General features: G+C 44.7%; 1 protein-coding gene across 1 annotated transcript in view; it reads left to right on the top strand.

Annotated features, from left to right (window-relative positions):
• The window catches only part of LOC138370251 (uncharacterized), a 62,037-nt gene that overhangs the window by 5,431 nt on the left and 30,830 nt on the right, over positions 1–25,776 (top strand). Inside the window, exons 4-6 of the mRNA XM_069334256.1 lie at positions 10,754–12,672; positions 19,756–20,145; positions 21,577–22,942. Of these exons, the coding sequence (XP_069190357.1) occupies positions 10,754–12,672; positions 19,756–20,145; positions 21,577–22,942 (3,675 nt within the window). The remainder of the gene's footprint in view (positions 1–10,753; positions 12,673–19,755; positions 20,146–21,576; positions 22,943–25,776) is intronic.

Here is a 25,776-nt window from a genome sequence, read left to right as displayed (position 1 = left end):
TCAAGTTACTGTTGTTGTCACGTTACTGTTGTTGTTGTCACGTTACTGTTGTTGTCAAGTTACTGTTGTTGTCACGTTACTGTTGTTGTCACGTTACTGTTGTTGTTGTCACGTTACTGTTGTTGTCACGTTACTGTTGTTGTTGTCACGTTACTGTTGTTGTCAAGTTACTGTTGTTGTCACGTTACTGTTGTTGTTGTCACGTTACTGTTGTTGTTGTCACGTTACTGTTGTTGTCACGTTACTGTTGTTGTTGTCACGTTACTGTTGTTGTTGTCACGTTACTGTTGTTGTCACGTTACTGTTGTTGTTGTCACGTTACTGTTGTTGTTGTCACGTTACTGTTGTTGTTATCACGTTACTGTTGTTGTTGTCACGTTACTGTTGTTGTCAAGTTACTGTTGTTGTTGTCACGTTACTGTTGTTGTTGTCACGTTACTGTTGTTGTCAAGTTACTGTTGTTGTCACGTTACTGTTGTTGTTGTCACGTTACTGTTGTTGTCAAGTTACTGTTGTTGTCACGTTACTGTTGTTGTCACGTTACTGTTATTGTTGTCACGTTACTGTTGTTGTCAAGTGTTGTTGTTGTTGTCACGTTACTGTTGTTGTCACGTTACTGTTGTTGTCAAGTTACTGTTGTTGTCACGTTACTGTTGTTGTTGTCACGTTACTGTTGTTGTCAAGTTACTGTTGTTGTCACGTTACTGTTGTTGTTGTCACGTTACTGTTGTTGTCAAGTTACTGTTGTTGTCAAGTTACTGTTGTTGTTGTCACGTTACTGTTGTTGTCAAGTTACTGTTGTTGTCACGTTACTGTTGTTGTCACGTTACTGTTGTTGTTGTCACGTTACTGTTGTTGTCAAGTGTTGTTGTTGTTGTCACGTTACTGTTGTTGTCACGTTACTGTTGTTGTCAAGTTACTGTTGTTGTCACGTTACTGTTGTTGTTGTCACGTTACTGTTGTTGTTGTCACGTTACTGTTGTTGTCACGTTACTGTTGTTGTTGTCACGTTACTGTTGTTGTCACGTTACTGCTGTTGTTGTCACGTTACTGTTGTTGTTGTCACGTTACTGTTGTTGTCACGTTACTGTTGTTGTTGTCACGTTACTGTTGTTGTCACGTTGCTGTTGTTGTCACGTTACTGTTGTTGTTGTCACGTTACTGTTGTTGTTGTCACGTTACTGTTGTTGTCACGTTACTGTTGTTGTTGTCACGTTACTGTTGTTGTCACGTTGCTGTGGTTGTCACGTTACTGTTGTTGTTGTCACGTTACTGTTGTTGTTGTCACGTTACTGTTGTTGTCACGTTACTGTTGTTGTTGTCACGTTACTGTTAGTCACGTTACTGCTGTTGTTGTCACGTCACTGTCCCGGCCTGGGTGTTGAGACACAGTCCTCATAGCTCTGGTCTGTTGTTGACGGTGCAGGTGAAGTTAACGCACCGCTGACGTCTGCCTGCCGTCGACGACGTCGCTGTGACGTCACTGTGAGAGTACGTCATCCCTGGTGCTGACCTGACCACAATTATAGCGCCAAGATAACGTCATCCGCGTTATCTTGAGGTTATCTTGAGATTACTTCGTGGCTTAGCGTCCCCGTGGCCCGGTCCTCGACCAGGCCTCCTTTTTTGTTACACATCCCTAGGAAACAGCCCGTAGCAGCTGTCTAACTCCCAGGTACCTATTTACTGCTAGGTGAACAGGCACATCAGGTTGAAAGAAACTGCCCATTTTTTCCTCCTTCGCCGGGGATCAAACTGGGAACCTTAGTACTACGAACCCGGAGTGCTGTCCAATCAGCCGTCAGGCTCTGTGTTGGGAATAATTCCAGAGGGGCGCACATAAAGTACATAGCAGTGTACGTGTTTGTACTCACCTAGTTCTGGCTCTTGGGTCCCGCCTCTCAACTGTCAATCATCCTGGTGTACAGGTTCCTGAGCCTATTGGGCTCTATCATATCAGCACATGAAACTGTGTATTGAGTCAGCCTCCACCACATCACTGCCTAATGCATTTGATTTACTAACAACTCTGATACTGAAAAAGTTGTTTCTTATGTCTCTGTGGCTCATGTGGGTACTCAGCTTCCACCTGTGTCCCCTTGTTCGTGTCCCACCCGTGGTAAAGAGTTTGTCTTTGTCCACCCTGTCAATTTCCTGAGAATTTTGTAGATGGTTATCATGTCTCCCCTTTCTGTTACTTACTGAAACTCACGCCCCTGTCTTCCAGAGAAGTGAGTTTCAGCTCCTTTAACCTTTCCTCGTAGCTCATTCCTCTCAGTTCTGGGATCAGTCTGGTGGCATACCGCTGAATTTTCTCTAATTTTGTCTTGTGTTTAACTAAGTATGGACTCCAAGCTGGAGCTGCATACTCCAGGATTGGTCTGACATAAGTGGTATACAGGGTCCTGAACGATTCCTTACATAAATTTCTAAAGGTAGTTCTTATGATGGCCAGTGTACGTGAGTGTGCATATGTGCAGTGGAAAATCTATTAGAGAGGACTCTTTGTTTATCTGTCTGTGGTTGGAGGCCAGAAACTTGGGGCTAGTCTCATTAAACTTTAAGGGTAGAATTAAAGGGGAGTTTATGGGGAGTATCATAGGGGATCAGTGGCGGCCGCCATGCCCATCTTGAAGGTGGTTCGGACCCTATGCCCACTTCACGAAGTTGATAGATATGAAATGTGCCAGCCAGAGTCCATAGAATTTAGCATTGATATGAGTAATATTGAATTCAGATACTTTAAAAATCTATGTTCAGATAACTGATTTGTATTCTGGGCTCAACCTCCACATCACTGCCTAATGCATTCCACCTGTTAACTACTTTGACACTGAAAAAGTTCTTTCCTATGTCTCTGTGGCTCATTTGAATACTCAGTTTCAAGCTGTGTCCCCCATGTTTGCATACCCCCCTGTGTTAAAAAGTTTATCTTTATCTACCCTTGTCAATTTCTCTGAGAATTTTATAGGTAGTGATCATGTCTCCCCGAACTCTTCTGTCTTCCAGTGCCGTGAGATTCAGTTCTAATAATCTTTCCTAATAGCTCATACCTCTTAGCTCGGGGACTAGCCTTGAGGCATACCTCTGAACCTTTTATAACTTCGTTTTATGTTTGACTAGATGTGGACTCCATGCTGGAGCCGCATATTCCAGTATTGGTCTGACATATGTGGTATACAAGGTTCTGAATAATTCCTTACACAAGTTTCTGAATGCAGTTCTTATGTTCGCCAGCCTTGCATACGTTGCTGATGTTATCCTTTTGATGTAGGCTTCAGGGGACGGTCTGGCGTGATATCATCCCCCAGATCTTTCTCTCTTCCTGACTCCTGAAGGATTTCCTCTCCCAGCTGGTACCTTGTGTTTGGCCTCCTGCTCTCTACGCCTATCTTCATCACTTTGCACTTGCTCGAGTTAAACTCTAATAGCCAATTGTTGAACCATTATCAGTCCTGTCCAGGTCATCCTGTAGCCTCTGGCTGTCCTCCTCTGTCTTAAACGCCAGTCTTAGGTCTCCCCCCCCCCCTCACTCTCTGCTTCTTGTCTATAATTTCCATAAATTAGTATGTCGCATATGCACTTATTCTTAAGCAAGATATTGACTATAAGCAAGTGCGAGAACGGGTTGAACCTCCACTAATTTTGCTCCTCACGTTTCTTTCCCATCATTGGGATTCCTTGATCGATCTCTCCGTGATTTAGGTCCTTCATGACTATACACATACACATCATGTGTGTGTGTGTAAGTGTGTGTGTGTGTGTGTGTGTGTGTAAGTGTGTGTGTGTGTGTGTGTGTGTGTTTGTGAGGGAAGGTGGAGATCGAAAAGGCATGTACTCACCTATTTGTGCTTGTGGGAGTTGAGCTCTGGCTCTTTGGTCCCGCCTCTCAATTGTCAATCAACTAATGTACAGATTCCTGAGCCTACTGGGCTCTATCATATCTACACTTGAAACTGTGTATGGAGTCAGCCTCCACCACATCACTGCCTAATGCATTCCATCTGTTAACTACTCTGACACTGAAAAAAATCTTTTTTAATGTCTCTGTGGTTTATTTGGGTACTCAGGTTCCATCTGTGTCCCCTTGTTCGTGTGGAAACTTAACTGTGTGTGTATTCACCTAGTTCACTTAATTGTGCTTTCGAGGGTTGAGGTTTGACTCTTTGGTCCCGCCTCTCGACGGTCATTGAACAGATGTACAGATTCCTCAGCCTACTGGGCTCTATCATATCTACACTTGAGACTGTGTATGGAGTCTGCACGCAGTGGACGCTGTGTGCGAGTGTACACAGCGTCTGTGCCTCCTACAGGCACTAACGATAGTTAGGTCAGGTCAGGTCAAGTTCCTAGGAGATAACGAGCTTGGTAGTTACGTTACGGCCTTGCTAATCCACTTGGTGATCACTAATCTACGTTAAATAACGTGAAAGGATCTTGTCCATGCAACGTAACGGTCCTTATGATTCCCACTTGTTACAACTTGTAATAAAGTTGTTACATCTTGTAATAATGTTTTTATAACCATTAGAGCGTTGTTACAACTTGTGAGGCTTTAATACGTGTTCGAAGGTTGTAGCAACGTCTTGGTTTCGTTCGTGTGTTCGGTGGGAATGACACGGCCCAAATGTTGTATAAAAGATGGTGCAGAGACAGAGAGAGATTGAAGGTGTGTGAGTAGTTGTGTGTGTGTGTGGGGCTCCTCGGAGCTCTGAAGGACAGACTATGTTCCTCAGGCCAGGTGAGGTTCACTGTAAGGAAAAGTTCTGCTCTCTTTATCTTGTTACAAAGAGCATCAATTCAAATACACAGAGCATTAATTTAGATACATTGAGCATTAATTCAAATACACAGAGCATTAATTTAGATACATTGAGCATCAATTCAAATACACTGAGCATTAATTCAGATACATTGAGCATCAATTCAAATACACAGAGCATTAATTTAGATACATTGAGCATCAATTCAAATACACAGAGCATTAATTTAGATACATTGAGCATCAATTCAAATACACAGAGCATTAATTTAGATACATTGAGCATTAATTCAAATACACAGAGCATTAATTTAGATACATTGAGCATTAATTCAAATACACAGAGCATTAATTTAGATATATTTAGCATCAATTCAAATACACTGAGCATTAATTCAGATACATTGAGCATCAATTCAGTTGTCTCTACAAGGGAGTCATAGTTAGGATACTTCATTTCATGAACTAAATAAACTGGAATTTGAACTATCGACTCCTCTTGTGTGGTGCTAATTGTACCAGTGTGGTACAGTAGCAGGCTGACCACTATATTATCTATTGACCGAGTGTTCCTGATTGTTAATTACTCCTTCCAGAGTCAGTTGAGGTCATAACTTAATTATCCAGAACATATTGTTCCATATGCAGGCGAGGAGTCACAATAACGTGGCTGAAGTATGTTGACCAGACCACACACTAGAAATTGAAGGAACGACGACGTTTCGGTCCGTCCTGGACCATTCTTAATTCGAATCGACTTAAGAATGGTCCAGGACGGACCGAAACGTCGTCGTTCCTTCAATTTCTAGTGTGTGGTCTGGTCACCATATTGTTCCATTTATATCCTTGTTGTACAGCGAAAAGTAGATGGTTTTAGAGTTATTCCAGCTATAAGATAGGAGTTTTTTTTACCTGTATTACGTATTGCTGCTCAGTGTTGTACTACTGATGTTACTACCTACCTGGTGGTAAGGATATCATGTAATTCCCCCTTATCTCACTCCCGGGTCCCTGGGCTCAGATTCACGAAGCAGTTACGCAAGTACTTACGAACTAGGGCCCAGATTCACGAAGCAGTTACGCAAGTACTTACGAACGTGTTCATCATTTCCCCAATCTTTGCCGGCTTTGGTTACATTTATTAAACAGTTTAAAAGCATGAAAACTTGTCAATCAACTGTTGTTATTGTTATAAACAGCCTCCTGGTGCTTCGGAGCTCATTAACTGTTTAATAATTATAAACAAAGCCGCCAAAGATTCAGAAAAGATGTACAGGTTCGTAAGTGCTTGTGTAACTGCTTCGTGAATCTGGTCCCTGAACCGGAATCTCACAGTGGTGACTGCATAAACATTTCTGTTCTTAGGCTGTAGCAGCTAGCTATCCCTCTACGTCTCTCTATCCTGCCTACCCTTAGGTCTCTCTCTTTCCCCTTCTCTCCTCTCTATCCCACATTCTCAATATCTATCCCCTTCTAATCCTTCTCTCACTCTCTCAGTCCTCCCACTCTCTCTCTCTCAGTCCTCCCACTCTCTCCCTCTCTCTCCCTCAAGGTGAGTACATAGAACACGTGTTCCTTGTATATGAGTGGTTTCTCACCAGAGTGAATATATTGGTGGCTTTTCCTCCTGGTTTGTTGTATGGATGCATCTGTAGGCGGATGGATTGGCTGAGGAGCGGGATGACGCTGGGAGAGGATGACGCTGGTAGAGGATGACGCTGGGAGAGGATGAAGGATAGAGGTGGGAGTCTGTTTAAGCTTGTGGTTGTAAGAGAATCCCAACTTGGCAAAGCACATCCAGGTAAGAAATACTCTCTCTCCTCACCACCTCAGCTCTCTCTCCTAACTAGGACATCTGTGTCTCCTCACTACTGCAACTCCTACCTCTCCCCCCCCCCCTCCACCTCTCCTCTCCTCATCATCAGAGTTGTGACTCCTTCCAATCAAAGCTTTCTTGTCTTGCCGGCTCATCTGTCTCTCCTCTGCGTCACAGCTGCGTCGCAGATGTGTATCTGCCACACCACAGCTGTGTCTCCTGTCCGCCACAGCTGTCTCCTTTACGCCAGAGCTTTGCCTCATTAATCCCATAACTGTTCGTTCATCGTGAAACAGCTGTGTCTCTCTTCCCGTCAAAGCTTTGTCTACAGCTGCGTCGGCTGCCCGCTACATCTGTATCTCCTCTACGCCACACCTGTATCTCCTCTACACCATAGCTCTCTTCACCCCCACGGCTGTACCACCCTACATAGTCTCTATGCTCGGCTACGAGCACATAAAGCTCCAACGTGTAGGAATGGCCAAAAGGAAATAACTGTGTACCGCGAGAATAAGCAATTGACCGGACATATATGTGAGTGCAGCCTCAGAATGACCAGTTTGGTGATAATGACGAGCAGTTGCCTCATCACATCCCATTGGTCACAAATTTTGCTTATACGGACGTTAAATTTTTTAGCTGGTGTTGGGGGGGGGGACTTGATGAAAACTATGTTATTAGGGCAATATAGCCCTATATAGACCATATGTTAGTATAGCAATATAGGCCATATAGGCTCATGATGTGCTGTTGCTGTATATCAGAGTGGGAAACCAGGAGAACCCTACTATATGATATCTTTCCCCTACTATAACCTTTCTATATATTATAGATATAACACCTATAATATCTTCCAGATATGCATTCCAGACGTGGTATTAAAAGCGCTAGCTGCCGTGGGCTTATTTTATTGATTGTAGTTTGCATTTGAAAAATAATTATACAATCAAATGTATCCTCAACGGAGATTAGAAAATGACCTTAACAAGATAGAAAGCTAAGTGCTGTAGTAATTATACCTACAATTACTATAATTAGTAATTATAACTAATTATAATTAGTTATAATTGGCATATTTTCTTATTTTGTATATTTACTAGCTTCTAATTTCCTTAGTTATAATGTTTGTTTATTTTGTAATGAAAGCTTTCATCACTGACCTGAAGAACAACTGTAAAATGTTTACTTAGAAACAACCTTCATAGTCATAAATGCGTCATTTACAAAGTACTCTGTACAAATGATAATACATTATATATAGATGAGGCAACTCAAGATTTGAAAATTCGAATTTTGCAGCATAAATATTTTGAAGATGCATTCATTTATCTAATGCTTTATTTGTTTATTTGTCATAAAAATTTCCCCAGACTGTCTGGGTGAGGTCTTCTTCAGTAACACACTGTAAAAATATTTTCCATAGAAACATTATTGAATCTCTTTTAATACAAATTACAAAGCCATACAACATGTGTTGCACGAGTTTTTAATAATCATTAGGGATGGTGGTTTGAGAGACCTACATGCATTGGTTATTAATAAGTCTTTTGCAGTTTTCTCTTTTTCTTATACTCAGGAACAAATATATTGTTTTTCACTTCACCTTCCTACCTATATATTCAATAGTTATATTTCACTGATTGTGCCAGTCAAGATGTGTTGATTAACAAGAAAGTGCTAATCAACCAGTAGTACTGAGTAACAAGCAATCCTCGTGGCACAGTGGTATGACACTCGTCCCACGCTATGTGAGCGATTTGGCCTAGGGCTTCGTATCTCGGCAGAAGAGGATTGACTAGGTTCCAATCATTAACTGTACTCCCTCTGTTCACCCAGCACTGAATGTGTACCTGGTTAAACGATTTAGAGTGGTTATATTCCAAGGAAAATTTGCCCGTAACGCTATGCGTCCTAGTGACTTTACATGAATGTAAAAATTCATATATATATATATATATATATATATATATATATATATATATATATATATATATATATATATATATATGCGGAAAATCCACAGAGAAATATGAAATGAGGTGAACGTTTCGGCTTTGTTAAAGCCTTTGTCAACACCAGACTGACTAAGGAGAAGGGAGAAGGGGGAGGATATATAGGCCGACACCTGACCAACCCATCCCTAGGGTTGGTCAGGTGTAATTAACCAAAATCAGGTATAGCTTAGCTTAAAATGGTCAAAGAGATATATATTGTGTATATATTCATATATTGTGTGTTCATGAGGCTTTTCTTTAATCTTTCATCCTTATTCTCTGACCGCTTAATCCTCTTTGACCATTTTAAGCTAAGCTATACCTGATTTTGGTTAATTACACCTGACCAACCCGAGGGATGGGTTGGTCAGGTGTCGGCCTATATATCCTCCCCCTTCTCCCTTCTCCTTAGTCAGTCTGGTGTTGACAAAGGCTTTAACAAAGCCGAAACGTTCACCTCATTTCATATTTCTCTGTGGATTTTCCGCATAAAATGATCAGTGTTTTGTGATCGTCAATTGCATATATATATATATATATATATATATATATATATATATATATATATATATATATATATATATATATATATATATATTTATATATATATATATATATATATATATATATATATATATATATATATATATTTATATATATATATATATATATATATATATATATATATATATAAAATAAAATAAAATAAAATATATATTGATCATAAGTTACATAACACGTATCTTAAGAACTCTTTGACCTGATTAGGGTTCGAATCTTCCTAGCCAGGGCTCACCCACAGGTGTACTCAGTATTTAACCACTTCACCAGCGAATGCCTTTAAGGATTGGTCAATCCTGGAATTCATTTACTAAGCATCATGACTGATCAATCCCTGGCAACTTTCATGGTGCTAATTGGATTCATTTCATCAAATCCTGGTCGAATACATGTGTTTTTAAGGAGGTCCTAGTGTTCTTAAGGGAGTCCTAGTGTTCTTAAGGGAGTCCTAGTGTTCTTAAGGGAGTCCTAGTGTTCTTGAGGGAGTCCTAGTGTTCTTAAGGGAGTCCTAGTGTTCTTAAGGGAGTCCTAGTGTTCTTAAGGGAGTCCTAGTGTTCTTAAGGGAGACCCAGTGTTCTTAAGGGAGACCTAGTGTTCTTAAGGAAGTCCTAGTGTTCTTAAGTGAGTCCTAGTGATCTTAAGTGAATCCTGGGTGTTCTTAAATGAGTCCTAGTGTTCTTAAGTGAGTCCTAGTGTTCTTACGTGAGTCATAGTGTTCTTACGTGAGTCCTAGTGTTCTTAAGTGAGTCATAGTGTTCTTAATTGATTCCTAGTGAATTAAGGAAGTCCTAGTGTTCTTAAGTGAGTCCTAGTGTTCTTAAGTGAGTCCTCGTGTTCTTAAATGAGTCCTAGTTTTCTTAAGTGAGTCCTAGTGTTCCTAAATGAGTTCTAGTGTTCTTACGTGAGTTCTAGAGTTCCTAAATGAGTCCTTGTGTTCTTAAGTGAGTCCTAGTGTTTTTAAGGGATTCCTAGTGTTCTTTAGGTAGTCCTGGTGTTCTTAAATGAGTCCTAGTGTTCTTAAGTCAGTCCAGGTGTTCTTGAGAGATTTATGGCTTAGGGACTATTCAAGCTTTCTTTCATGTTTGGAGGCTCAGCGCGGCCCAAGATTTTAGATTTTCGATCCATCCATATGTCCATCCGTCTATCCATCTGTTACGGCTTCACTTAGCCTGTAACCGGGTTCTTTTCATGTACCACCATAAATAAAGGTCTTAGTGACTGTTTTTACTCTATCCCACCCCGAGTCAGGTTAGTTATTAAGAACAGTAATAATTGATCTAAATAAATAATTTCTTCTATAATAATTAATATTAAGGCAGTAATAATTAATCTAAAGGATAAGGGGGGTAAGCAACACTAAACAGATCCATCACCAAGTGTACTTCTTTGTTATACATATTTACACATATGTAAATCCTCCACACAATCGACTGGAGAATGGTCCAGGACGGACCGAAACGTCGTCGTCGTCCCTTCACTTTCTAGTGAGTGGTTTGGTCAACATATTTCAGCCACGTTATTGTGACTCCTCGTCTGCAAACACACATGTTCAGCACATAACATTACAGGTGTCACTTTCACACAAGACACTATACAACTTCTGTAATCTTCTTTCCCCAGCGAGTCCACTTCTTTCTTCTATCGTACACCACTCATGGTACATTCCCTGAGTCTTTTGTCTACGATACTCACGCCAGCGAGTCCACCTTTCTCAGGAATTCTCGGGCCAATCCATCAGAGTCCTCTACGGTCTTTCACTGTCCTCCACCGTCCTTCACAGTCCTTCACAGTCCTCCACAGTCCTTCACAGTCCTCCACAGTCCTCCACAGTCCTCCACAGTCCTTCACTGACATCCACAGTCCTTCACAGTCCTCCACAGTCCTCCACTGTCCTCCACAGTCCTTCACAGTCCTCCACTGTCCTCCACAGTCCCCCACTGTCCTCCACAGTCCTTCACAGTCCTCCACAGTCCTCCACAGTCCTCCACAGTCCTTCACAGTCCTTCACAGTCCTTCACAGTCCTCCACAGTCCTCCACTGTCCTTCACAGTCCTCCACAGTCCTCCACTGTCCTTCACAGTCCTCCACAGTCCACCACAGTCCTTCACAGTCCTTCACAGTCCTTCACAGTCCTTTACAGTCCTCCACTGTCCTTCACAGTCCTCCACAGTCCTCCACTGTCCTTCACAGTCCTCCACAGTCCTCCACAGTCCTTCACAGTCCTCCACAGTCCTTCACAGTCCTTCACAGTCCTCCACAGTCCTTCACAGTCCTCCAAAGTCCTCCACAGTCCTCCACAGTCCTTCACAGTCCTCCACAGTCCTTCACAGTCCTCCACAGTCCTTCACAGTCCTCCACTGTCCTCCACTGTCCTTCACAGTCCTCCACTGTCCTTCACAGTCCTCCACAGTCCTTCACAGTCCTCCACAGTCCTCCACTGTCCTTCACAGTCCTCCACAGTCCTTCACAGTCCTCCACAGTCCTTCACAGTCCTCCACAGTCCTCCACAGTCCTCCACAGTCCTCCACAGTCCTCCACAGTACTTCACAGTCCTCCACAGTCCTCCACAGTCCTTCACAGTCCTCCACAGTCCTCCACAGTCCTCTACAGTCCTCCACAGTCCTTCACAGTCCTCCACAGTCCTCCACAGTCCTTCACAGTCCTTCACAGTCCTTCACAGTCCTCCACAGTCCTTCACAGTCCTTCACAGTCCTCCACAGTCCTTCACAGTCCTCCACAGTCCTTCACAGTCCTCCACAGTCCTTCACAGTCCTCCACAGTCCTCCACTGTCCTTCACAGTCCTCCACTGTCCTTCACAGTCCTCCACAGTCCTTCACAGTCCTCCACAGTCCTTCACAGTCCTCCAAAGTCCTCCACAGTCCTTCACAGTCCTCCACAGTCCTCCACTGTCCTTCACAGTCCTCCACAGTCCTTCACAGTCCTCCACAGTCCTTCACAGTCCTCCACAGTCCTCCACAGTCCTCCACAGTCCTCCACAGTACTTCACAGTCCTCCACAGTCCTCCACAGTCCTTCACAGTCCTCCACAGTCCTCTACAGTCCTCCACAGTCCTTCACAGTCCTCCACAGTCCTCCACAGTCCTTCACAGTCCTTCACAGTCCTTCACAGTCCTCCACAGTCCTTCACAGTCCTCCACAGTCCTTCACAGTCCTCCACAGTCCTTCACAGTCCTCCACAGTCCTTCACAGTCCTCCACAGTCCTTCACAGTCCTCCACAGTCCTTCACAGTCCTTCACAGTCCTTCACAGTCCTCCACAGTCCTTCACAGTCCTCCACAGTCCTTCACAGTCCTCCACAGTCCTTCACAGTCCTCCACAGTCCTTCACAGTCCTCCACAGTCCTTCACAGTCCTTCACAGTCCTTCACAGTCCTCCACAGTCCTTCACAGTCCTTCACAGTCCTTCACAGTCCTTCACAGTCCTCCACAGTCCTCCACAAAACACCACTTCTACTCTCCACCAACACGCTGGCTGGCTTACCCTAAAGCCTTCACCTAAGATCAGCGAAGTTAAGCAACGTTGGATTTGGTTAATACTTGGATGGGTGACCCCCTGGGAACGCCAAATGCTGTTGGGAATAAAGTTTTGGGGTAGAAATAGCCTAAGCTACTCTATCCCTTTGAGATGTATTTTTTTTCTTGTCTCATTAAACATACTTGAACTTGAATTTGAACCGTCGCCTATAAAAAGCCTCAACTTAGAGGTCAGATGGACGTTAATTCCAGTTCTGGACTATTAGAACAATTCTAATTCTAAACACCCGAAAATTATTATGGACTTACGTCTGTCTGTACTGTTTTGTACTAATTTACTGCTGTTTACCAGTTCTTTCTTAATTGTTTGTCTAATTTCTGCTTCTTGTTGGTCATTTCTGGTTTTGACTTCCAAAACACTTAATTGATTGTCTCTTTCTCTTTTACGACTTGCAGATAAGTCTTTTTATATTCCTCTGTACTTTTCTACTTCTTTATTTACCCCCTCTATGTGAGTTGTCAATAAAGTTTGTCTTTGTATATCCTTGCCTAACTCTATGTTAGCTCACTATGTTCCTTGGAGTTGGTCACCATGTGAGTCTATTTTCTTGTTAATTTCGTCAAATTCCTTACTCTTCACTTTCCATATGTCATTTTCTTTTAATAGTTGCTTGATTTGTTCCTCCTGTATCTTTACATTGTTCGTTAAGGCAGTAATTTTCTTACCTTGCTGAAGAATACTTCATTTAAATTGCGAAACTCACTCCTGAGAGCTCCATTTTCTCCTTCTAATTCAGTTACTTTTTTCATACTTCTTTAGCATGTCCTCAATTATCTCTAACCAGCCAAGAAAACCTCCTTTCCTTATATCTTGCGGCGAGAATCCTTTGAAACAATCATCTGTTGGTGTGTTTACCTTCCCCATGGTGGCGGCCATCTTGGTTATTGACGGTCGTTTGTTGTGTAATATAAACTTTTCCAACACAGAACTTTCACTCACTTTCACTTATTTCGTGTATCTTATTTACTTTTAAACTCCCCTATACCTTTAAGTAACATGGGTCACCACTAAAAGCCCTCAACGTGATCACTATACTTCAGTAATTTGGTATTCCTGAAGCCTGCTGCAGTGTGACTTCTGGTGTGTGTGTACTCACCTATTTGTACTCACCTATTTGTGCCTGCAGGATCGAGCATTGGCTCTTGGATCCCGCCTTTCCAGCCATCGGTTGTTTACAGCAATGACTCCTGTCCCATTTCCCTATCATACCTAATTTTAAAAGTATGAATAGTATTTGCTTCCACAACCTGCTCCTTAAGTGCATTCCATTTTTCCACTACTCTCACGCTAAAAGAAAACTTCCTAACATCTCTGTGACTCATCTGAGCTTCCAGTTTCCACCCATGTCCCCTCGTTCTGTTATTATTACGTGTGAACATTTCATCTATTTCCATTTTGTCAATTCCCCTGAGTATTTTATATGTTCCTATCATATCTCCTCTCTCCCTTCTTTTCTGTAGTGGCGTAAGGTTCAGTTCTCTCAGACGTTCTTCATATCCCGTCCCTCGTAACTCTGGGACAAGCCTCGTCGCAAACCTCTGAACCTTCTCCAGTTTCCTTATGTGTTTCTTCAGGTGGGGGCTCCATGATGGCGCGGCATACTCTAAGACGAGTCTCACGTTGGCAGCGTAAAGCGCCCTAAAAGCCTCCTCACTCAGGTTTCTGAATGAAGTTTTAATTTTCGCCAAAGTAGAGTACGCTGCTATCGTTATCCTATTTATATGTGCCTCAGGAGTTAGATTAGGTGTCACATCCACTCCCAGGTCTCTGGGTGGTCCAGGTAAATGGACCACCCAGGTCCATTTACTATCTACTCTGAAACTGAAAAAGCTCTTTCTAATGTCTCTGCGGCTCATTAGGGCTCGCAGTTCCACCTGTGTCCCCCAGTTCGCGTAAACCCCAGTGTTAAAGAATTTATCTTTACCTACCCTGTCGATTCCTCTTAGAATTTTGTAGGTTGTGATCATGTCTCCCCGAGCTCTCCTCTATTCCAGTTTGTGTGTGTATGTGTGGTTGAGAGTGACAGACGCAATACAAAATATGCACCTTTGACTTGGGGCTAATGCTCAATATCCCAAAGCTAATGAGTATGGAAATTACAGAGAAGGTCTGGCCCTGAAGAGCCGGTGTCGCTCCTCTTTGATGCTAAATATTCCCGAGCACTGAACTGCGGCCAAGAAACATGTCTCCTCCAGACTTTTCCAGGAGACAGCCATCCCTTCCCACACATTTGGGGCCTGGTGGATGAGTGAACAGCGCTTGGGACTCGTAATCCTAAGGGTTCGGGGATCGTTCCCCGGCGATGGCGGAAACAAATGGGCAGAGTTTCTTTCACCCTGATGCTCCTATTACCTTGCAGTAAATAGGTACCTAGGAGTTAGACAGCTGCTACGGGCTGCTTCCTGGGTGAGTGTGTGTACTTACCTAGTTGCCTAGTTGTGCTTGCGAGGGTTGAGCTCTGGATCTTTGGTCCCGCCTCTCAACTGTCAATCAACAGGTGTACAGGTTCCAGAGCCTACTGGGCTCTATCATATCTACACTTGAAACTGTGTATGGAGTCAGCCTCCACCACATCACTGCCTAATGCATTCCATGTGTCTGCATTCCATTTGACACTGATAAAATTCTTTCTAACGTCTCTATGGCTCTTTTGGGCACTCAATTTCCACCTGTGTCCCTTAGTCATGTGCCCCTTGTGTTAAATAGTCTGTCAGTATCTATTCTATCAATTCCTCTGAAAATCTTGTATGTGGTGATCATGTCCCCTCTAGCTCTTCTGTCTCCCAGTGACGTGAGGTTTAATTCCCGTAGTCTCGCCTCGTAGCTCATACCCCTCAGTTCGGGTACTAGTGTGGTGGCAAACCTTTGAAACTTTTCCAGTTTAGTCTTATGCTTGACTAGATATGGACTCCATGCTGGAGCCACATACTCCAGGATTGGTCTGACATATGTGGTATACAAAGTTCTGAAAGAGTCCTTACACAGGTTTCTAAAGGCCGTTCTTATGTTAGCCAACCTGGCATATGCTGCTGATGTTATTCTTTTGATATAGGCATCAGGGGCCAGGTCTGGCGTAATATCAACCCCCAGGTCTTTCTCTCTTTCTCTCTCTGATTTTTGAAGAATTTCATCTCCCAAATGGTACCTTGTATCTGGTCTCCTGCTCCCTAAACCTATATTCATTACATTGCATTTGCTTGGGTTAAACTCTAACAACCATTTGTTCGACCATTCCTGAAGTTTGTCCACGTCTTCTTGAAGCCTCAAGCTGTCCTCCTCTGTCTTAATCCTTCTCATAATTTTGGCATCGTCAGGAAACATTGAGAGGAATGAGTCTATACCTTCTGGGAGATCATTTACGTATATCAGAAACAGGATAGGACCGAGTACAGAGCCCTGTGAGACTCCACTGGTGACTTCACGCCAATCTGAGGTCTCACCCCTCACTGAGAGGTGAGGGGAAGGTGTGCGTGTGTGTGTGTGTGTGTACTCACCTAATTGCCTAATTGTAAATTAGGCAATTAGGGGAATGTGGTTAGGTTAGGTTAGGATATTAGTGTGTGTGTGTGTGTGTGTACTCACCTATTTGTGCTTGTGGGGGTTGAGCTTTGGCTCTTTTGGTCCCGCCTGTGTGTGTGTGTGTGTGTGTGTGTGTGTACTCACCTAGTTGTACTCACCTAGTTGTGTTTGCGGGGGTTGAGCTCTGGCTCTTTGGTCCCGCCTCTCAACCGTCAATCAACAGGTGTACAGATTCCTGAGCCTATCGGGCTCTGTCATATCTACACTTGAAACTGTGTATGGAGTGAGCCTCCACCACATCACCCCCTAATGCATTCCATTTGTCAACCACTCTGACACTAAAAAAGTTCTTTCTAATATCTCTGTGGCTCATTTGGGCACTCAGTTTCCACCTGTGTCCCCTTGTGCGTGTTCCCCTTGTGTTAAATAGACTGTCTTTATCTACCCTATCAATCCCCTTCAGAATCTTGAATGTGGTGATCATGTCCCCCCTAACTCTTCTGTCTTCCAGCGAAGTGAGGTTTAATTCCCGTAGTCTCTCCTCGTAGCTCATACCTCTCAGCTCGGGTACTAGTCTGGTGGCAAACCTTTGAACCTTTTCCAGTTTAGTCTTATCCTTGACTAGATATGGACTCCATGCTGGGGCTGCATACTCCAGGATTGGCCTGACATATGTGGTATACAAAGTTCTGAATGATTCTTTACACAAGTTTCTGAATGCCGTTCGTATGTTGGCCAGCCTGGCATATGCCGCTGATGTTATCCGCTTGATATGTGCTGCAGGAGACAGGTCTGGCGTGATATCAACCCCCAAGTCTTTTTCCTTCTCTGACTCCTGAAGAATTTCCTCTCCCAGATGATACCTTGAATCTGGCCTCCTGCTCCCTACACCTATCTTCATTACATTACATTTGGTTGGGTTAAACTCTAACAACCATTTGTTCGACCATTCCTTCAGCTTGTCTAGGTCTTCTTGAAGCCTCAAACAGTCCTCTTCTGTTTTAATCCTTCTCATAATTTTAGCATCGTCCGCAAACATTGAGAGAAATGAATCGATACCCTCCGGGAGATCATTTACATATATCAGAAACAAGATAGGACCGAGTACAGAGCCCTGTGGGACTCCACTGGTGACTTCACGCCAATCGGAAGTCTCACCCCTCACCGTAACTCTCTGCTTCCTATTGCTTAGATACTCCCTTATCCACTGGAGCACCTTACCAGCTACACCTGCTTGTCTCTCCAGCTTATGTACCAGCCTCTTATGCGGTACTGTGTCAAAGGCTTTCCGACAATCCAAGAAAATGCAGTCCGCCCAGCCCTCTCTTTCTTGCTTAATCTGTGTCACCTGATCGTAGAATTCTATCAAGCCTGTAAGGCAAGATTTACCCTCCCTGAATCCATGTTGGCGATTTGTCACGAAGTCCCTTCTCTCCAGATGTGTTACCAGGTTTTTTCTCACGATCTTCTCCATCACCTTGCATGGTATACAAGTCAAGGACACTGGCCTGTAGTTCAGTGCCTCTTGTCTGTCGCCCTTTTTGTATATTGGGACCACATTCGCCGTCTTCCATATTTCTGGTAGGTCTCCCGTCTCTAGTGATTTACTATACACTATGGAGAGTGGCAAGCAAAGTGCCTCTGCACACTCTTTCAGTACCCATGGTGAGATCCCATCTGGACCAACCGCCTTTCTAACATCCAGATCCAGCAGGTGTCTCTTGACCTCCTCTCTCGTAATTTCGAACTCCTCCAAGGCCGCCTGGTTTACCTCCCTTTCTCCTAGCACAGTGACCTCACCCTGTTCTATTGTGAAGACCTCCTGGAACCTCTTGTTGAGTTCCTCACACACCTCTCTGTCATTCTCTGTATACCTGTCCTCGCCTGTTCTATGTTTCAATACCTGTTCTTTCACTGTTGTTTTCCTTCTGATGTGACTGTGGAGTAGCTTTGGTTCGGTCTTGGCTTTGTTTGCTATATCATTTTCAACATTTTTCTCTGCTTCTCTTCTCACCCTGACGTACTCATTCCTGGTTCTCTGGTATCTCTCCCTGCTTTCTGGTGTTCTGTTATTCCGGAAGTTCCTCCACGCCTTTTTGTTCAGTTTCTTCGCTTCCATACATGCCCTATTATACCATGGATTCTTCTGTTGCTTCTCGGATTTTTCCCTTTGGGCCGGGATGAACCTGTTTACTGCCTCCTGACACTTTTGGGTAACATAGTCCATCATACCCTGTACAGACTTGTCTCTGAGGTCTGTGTCCCAAGGTATTTCACTTAGGAAACTTCTCATCTGTTCATAATTCCCCTTTCGGTATGCCAGCCTTTTGATTCCTAGTTCTTTTTGGGGGGAGATAAGTCCTAGCTCTACCAGGTACTCAAAGTTCAATACACTGTGGTCACTCATTCCCAAGGGCGCTTCCATCTTAACTTCCCTTATATCCCATTCATTTAGGGTAAATATCAAATCAAGCATTGCTGGTTCATCTTCTCCTCTCATTCTTGTTGGCTCTTTGGTATGCTGGCTTAGAAAGTTTCTTGTTGCCACGTCCAGCAGCTTAGCTCTCCATGTTTCTGGTCCTCCATGCGGGTCTCTGTTCTTCCAATCTATCTTCCCATGGTTGAAGTCTCCCATAATTAGTAGTCCAGATCCATTCCTGCTAGCAACAGAAGCTGCTCTTTCTATTATGTTAATGGTGGCCATGTTGTTTCTATCATATTCCTGTCTAGGTCTTCTGTCATTTGGTGGTGGATTATATATGACTGCGACTATAATTTTTTTCCCTCCATTTGTTACAGTACCTGCTATGTAGTCACTGAAACCTTCACAGCCCTGAATATCCATCTCCTCAAAATCCCAGCCTTTTCTTACCAGCAGAGCTACACCACCCCCACCTCTTCCTTCCCTCTCTTTCCGCATAACATAATAGTCCTGTGGAAACACTGCATTTGTTATGTGTGTGTGTGTGTGTGTGTGTTGTGTGTGTGTGTGTGTGTGTGTGTGTGTGTGTGTGTGTGTGTGTGTGTGTGTGTGTGTGTGTGTGTGTGTGTGTGTGTGTGTGTGTGTGTATGTGTGTGTGTGTGTGTACTCACCTAGTGTGTGTGTGTGTGTGTGTGTGTGTGTGTGTGTGTGTGTGAGAGAGAGAGAGAGAAAAAAAAAAAAATTTGATTGATTGACAGTTGAGAGGCGGGCCGAAAGAGCCAGAGCTCAACCCCCGCAAACACAACTAGGTGAACACATCCACACTCCCCCCAACGTATCCACCACCTCCGTCCCTCCCGCTCGCACCAATTGAAGCATTTTTCCTTATACCAGAATTTATACTGATTATTTCTGGCAAAGTCTGAGCCTCGGGAATTAAAATTGTAATGATTTAGAACACAATTAAAAACTTGTACCACACAACTTCTGGCAGCGAGGCTGGGGTGATGTTGTCGTGTTTGAGATCAGCACCAAAATTTTAATGTGAACACGTGTTTGTAGCGTTTGTCAAGGCGAGAAATGCTACTTTGAAAGCCCTCTACTTGTGGGCTTGTCCTGGCTGCAGGACAAGCCCACAAGCTCTCCCACAAGTCCACTAGCCCTCCCACAAGTCCACTAGCCCTCCCACAAGCCCACAAGCTCTCCCACAAGTCCACAAGCCCTCCCACAAGCCCACAAGCTCTCCCACACGTCCACAAGCCCTCCCACAAGCCCACAAGCCCTCCCACAAGCCCACAAGCCCACAAGCCCTCCCACAAGCCCACAAGCCCTCCCACAAGCCCACAAGCCCTCCCACAAGCCCACAAGCTCTCCCACAAGTCCACTAGCCCTTCCACAAGCCCACAAGCCCACAAGCCCACAAGCCCTTCCACAAGCCCACAAGCCCACAAGCCATTCCACAAGCCCACAAGCCCTCCCACAAACCCACAAATTCTCCCACAGGCCTCAAGCACAAGCAAGGGAGGCCCTGGCAGCTGAGTGGGCAGCGGTTGGGATTCGTAGTCCTAAGGTTCCGGATTCAGTCCCGGTGGAGACGAAAACGGCAGAGTTTCTTTAACTCTGATGGGCCTGTTCACCTAGAAGTAAATAGGTACCTGGGAGTTAGACAGCTGCTACGGGCTGCTTCTTGGGGTGTGTGTATCAAAAAGGAGGCCAGGGTCGAGGACCGGGCCGCGGGGACGCTAAGCCCCGAAATTATCTTAAGATAACCTCATGAAGATAAGGACTTGAAAATTTATTACCTTCGAGCATTGGGAGACCCCATAAGCAACTGCCCGCCAAACACACACCGAAACTACGACGTTGGTACAACGTTCGAGCAAGTTTTAACACCACCTAACCAGTTATAACAACCAATATAGCAAGTTGTAACAACGTTCTAATCCATCATAAACACGTTAAGACAAGATGTAACAACTTTATTACAAGTTGTAACAAGCGGAAAATAGAGACAGTTTCGGTTTGTGTTTCCAGGGTGTGCCATCCTGTTCCTCCATCAGTAATGTCCATGTGTTGACCGCACACTAGAAGGTGAAGGGACGACATATTAGAATTACCCACCATGTCCATGTGTTAATTCTAATTATGAGAAGCGAGGCGCTTCTTATTCCAAAAAGCGGAATACACTATCATAAAGCTCCTACCAAGGAGAGTCACTCAGTGGTTCAAGACACTGTTTGTGAAGGTGTGAGTGGTGAGGGTGTTTAGGCACTTATATATATATATATATAAGTCCCATTCCAGGTTCCGAAAGCTTGGCGTATGGCTGTACTCACCTAGTTGTCCTTGCGGGGGTTGAGCTTTGGCTCTTTGGTCCCGCCTCTCAACTGTCAATCAACTGGTGTACAGATTCCTGAGCCTATTGGGCTCTATCATATCTACACTTGAAACTGTGTATGGAGTCAGCCTCCACCACATCAGCTGTGTGCTGTGTGGTGGTATTAGCAATTTGAACAAAAGCTGTGTGGTGGTGTTGGAAACCGGTGTCTAATAATATGTCTAATCATAAGTACACTAGATTAGAAGGAGCGGTTCTTGGTCTGAATTTAAGTGACTCGATCCTGTGAAGTCTGAAACCAGGGTTTAGATGTCCAGAGAGTTTTTTAAAAGATTTTCAGCTGTTATAATTTATGTGCCACTGTATTCACCTAGTTGTGCTTGCTGGGGTTGAGCTCTGGCTCTTTCGGCCCGCATCTCAGCTCTCAATCCATCAACTGATTTTTTTTCATTTTTTTTCTTATCCGCGCACTCCCTTTCCCAGGAAGCAGCCCGTAGTAGCTGTCCTCTGCAGCTGTAGAAACTCTGCCAATTTGTTTCCGTCATCGCCCGGGATCGATTTCGGGTCCCTAGAACTACGCATCCAGAGCGCTCTCCACTCAGCCACCAGGCGCCCAGACCACTCAGCCACCTGGCGCCCAGACCACTCAGCCACCTGGCGCCCAGACCACTCAGCCACCAGGCGCCCAGACCACTCAGCCACCAGGCGCCCAGACCACTCAGCCACCAGGCGCCCAGACCACTCAGCCACCTGGCGCCCAGACCACTCAGCCACCTGGCGCCCAGACCACTCAGCCACCAGGCGCCCAGACCACTCAGCCACCAGGCGCCCAGACCACTCAGCCACCTGGCGCCCAGACCACTCAGCCACCTGGCACCCAGACCACTCAGCCACCTGGCGCCCAGACCACTCAGCCACCAGGCGCCCAGACCACTCAGCCACCTGGCGCCCAGACCACTCAGCCACCTGGCACCCAGACCACTCAGCCACCTGGCACCCAGACCACTCAGCCACCTGGCGCCCAGACCACTCAGCCACCTGGCGCCCAGACCACTCAGCCACCAGGCGCCCAGACCACTCAGCCACCAGGCGCCCAGACCACTCAGCCACCAGGCGCCCAGACCACTCAGCCACCTGGCGCCCAGACCACTCAGCCACCTGGCGCCCAGACCACTCAGCCACCAGGCGCCCAGACCACTCAGCCACCAGGCGCCCAGACCACTCAGCCACCTGGCGCCCAGACCACTCAGCCACCAGGCGCCCAGACCACTCAGCCACCTGGCGCCCAGACCACTCAGCCACCTGGCACCCAGACCACTCAGCCACCTGGCACCCAGACCACTCAGCCACCTGGCGCCCAGACCACTCAGCCATCTGGCACCCAGACCACTCAGCCACCTGGCGCCCAGACCACTCAGTCACCTGGCGCCCAGACCACTCAGCCACCTGGCGCCCAGACCATTCAGCCACCTGGCGCCCAGACCACTCAGCCACCTGGCGCCCAGACCACTCAGCCACCAGGCGCCCAGACCACTCAGCCACCTGGCACCCAGACCACTCAGCCACCTGGCACCCAGACCACTCAGCCACCTGGCGCCCAGACCACTCAGCCACCTGGCACCCAGACCACTCAGCCACCAGGCGCCCAGACCACTCAGCCACCTGGCACCCAGACCACTCAGCCACCAGGCGCCCAGACCACTCAGCCACCTGGCACCCAGACCACTCAGCCACCTGGCGCCCAGACCACTCAGCCACCTGGCACCCAGACCACTCAGCCACCAGGCGCCCAGACCACTCAGCCACCAGGCGCCCAGACCACTCAGCCACCAGGCGCCCAGACCACTCAGCCACCAGGCGCCCAGACCACTCAGCCACCAGGCGCCCAGACCACTCAGCCACCTGGCGCCCAGTGTCGCCACTGTGCGACACAGTGGTTGCCAGGATCAGGTTGGGTTACCGTTACCTGTGGCAGGTGGGTACAGGTGACAGATCTACCAATCCTGAGCACTCCAGGTGCAAACTCTGTGAGCAGGATCTGCGGCATGATCTCCCACACTACATCACTGAATGCCCAGTTATAAGACCATTCAGACCCGTTGGCATGAGGTACCTGGAGCTTTGTAATTACTTTATTCACTCTCGTGTTCTTGAAGACATCCTCATATTGCACCCAAAATTTGCCAGTGCAGGCTACTGAACATATGGCCCTGTTGACGAGACCTCACACAAGAAGGTGAAGGGACGACGAAGTTTCGGTCCGTCCTGGGCCATTCTTAAGTCGATTGTCTTGAGAATCGACTTGAGAATGGTCCAGGACGGACCGAAAGGTCGTCGTCCCTTCACCTTCTAGTGTGTGGTCTGGTCAACGTACTTCAGCCACGTTATTGTGACTCATCGCCTGCATATGGCCCTGTATGAGTAACCATCCTGCGAGATGGGGACTTTTAGTATTACTGCTGCCTTATTCTCTCGTGTGTTGATGATATCATCATAATGCACCCAAAGTCTGCCAGTGCAGACAACTTATCATATGCCTCTGTAGTTCCAACTTTCAACCTCTTTTAACGATCAGCGTGGAATAGAAGTAGAGTACTGGTTATTCAAGGAGCGCGAACACTTGACTTTTCAAGGTTCGAGTCAGTTCACTGAAGAGTAATTTCCTTGTATATAAATATATATAAATATATATATATATATATATATATATATATATATATATATATATATATATATATATATATATATATATATATATATATATATATATATATATATATATATATGTCGTACCTAGTAGCCAGAACGCACTTCTCAGTCTACTATGCAAGGCCAAATTTGCCTAATAAGCCAAGTTTTCCTGAATAATTATATTTTCTCTAATTTTTTTCTTATGAAATGATAAAGCTACCCATTTCATTATGTATGAGGTCAATTTTTTTTATTGGAGTTAAAATTAACGTAGATATATGACCGAACCTAACCAACCCTACCTAACCTAACCTAACCTATCTTTATAGGTTAGGTTAGGTTAGGTAGCCGAAAAAGTTAGGTTAGGTTAGGTTAGGTAGGTTAGGTAGTCGAAAAACAATTAATTCATGAAAACTTGGCTTATTAGGCAAATTTGGCCTTGCATAGTAGGCTGAGAAGTGCGTTCTGGCTACTAGGTACGACATATATATATATATATATATATATATATATATATATATATATATATATATATATATATATATATATATATATATATAAATATATATATATAATATATATATATATATATATATATATATATATATATATATATATATATATATATATATATAATTTCTTAACTTTCAAAATAACCACAAGGATTTTCAAATATTTTGTTACAAGGATGAATCAAAGAAATAATTGTTAAAATTAAATTGAGGTTATGTTGTGTGTTTGTTGCAATATTACATGTGGTGAGAAAGACAGACAGAAGAGATAGAGACAAAAGATATAAGTAGACAGGAGAGAGAGAGAGACAGAGACAGAGAGGAACAGACAAACTCTCCTGGGAGTACATATGCCACTCTCTGTAGTGTATAACAGGTCAGTGAAAACAGGAGACCTACCGGAAAGCTGGAAGACAGCTAATGTAGTCCCAATATACAAAAAAGGGTGACAGGCAAGAGACACTGAACTACAGGCCAGTTTCCCTAACTTGTATACCATGTAAGGTGATGGAGAAGATCGTGAGGAAACAGCTCGTAGAACATCTGGAGGGAAGTAGTCCTTGTAACACAGCACCAGCATGGGTTCAGGGAGCCACCCTTCCTTTCATATATTGTGACGTGAAGTGAAGCCGGCTTACACCTCCCGGTTGCTTGTCTGGTCAAGCAAACTGTTGGACCCGGCTGCGTGCAGTCTGGTGTATGAATGACAGCCTGGTTGATTAGGATCAGGCCAGGGATGTTGAAAGAATGGGAACGGAGTTATCAGGGGGGAAGCGCCAAGCCATTACGACTATATAGCACCGGGAAGGGGTCTGGATAAGGATTTGGGATGGGACAGAGGGGGGGGGGAAGGAATAATGCCCAATCACTTGGGCTGGACGGTAGAGCGATGGTCTCGCTTCCTGCATAAAACCTTCTGTGGAAGTTGCATCGTTTCCCAGATCATATACATTGAAATTTGCCCCAGAATCACCTCATTTTGGGATGGAAAACAACATTGAAACAGTCAATACATATATCACACCGTCTTATATGATCAGGTTTAACGAATTATTGGTGCTTTCTAAACCTTTCACCGCGACACCTGCTTGGAACACGTATTTGTGTGAGTGTCTGATATATGTTGTGTATTTTGTGTGAGTGTATTTTGTGTGAGTGTATTTTGTGTGAGTGTATTTTGTGTGAGTGTATTTTGTGTGAGTGTATTTTGTGTGAGTGTATTTTGTTCCTGGCTGTTACATCTGATCCTTCTATGCCCCGTCTCTTAGGGCCAGATTCACGAAGCAGTTACGCAAGTACTTACGAACGTGTACATGTTTCCTCAATCTTTGACGGCTTTGGTTACATTTATTAAACAGTTTACAAGCATGAAAACTTGCCAATCACCTGTTGTTATCGTTATAAATAGCCTCCTGGTGCTTCGGAGCTCATTAACTGTTTAATAATTGTAAACAAAGCCGCCAAAAATTGACGATAGATGTACAGGTTCGTAAGTGCTTGCGTGACTGCTTCGTGAATCTGGCCCCTAGCCGTCCATACCTGAAGCGCGAATTACCTCTCAGCATTAACATGCATGTGCTTGTGTGCGGGTGTTTATACAGCTGTT

The sequence above is a fragment of the Procambarus clarkii genome, chromosome 31 (assembly GCF_040958095.1).
Source record: "Procambarus clarkii isolate CNS0578487 chromosome 31, FALCON_Pclarkii_2.0, whole genome shotgun sequence".
NCBI lineage: Eukaryota > Metazoa > Arthropoda > Malacostraca > Decapoda > Cambaridae > Procambarus > Procambarus clarkii.
This window is presented reverse-complemented; position numbering and strand designations above follow the sequence as displayed.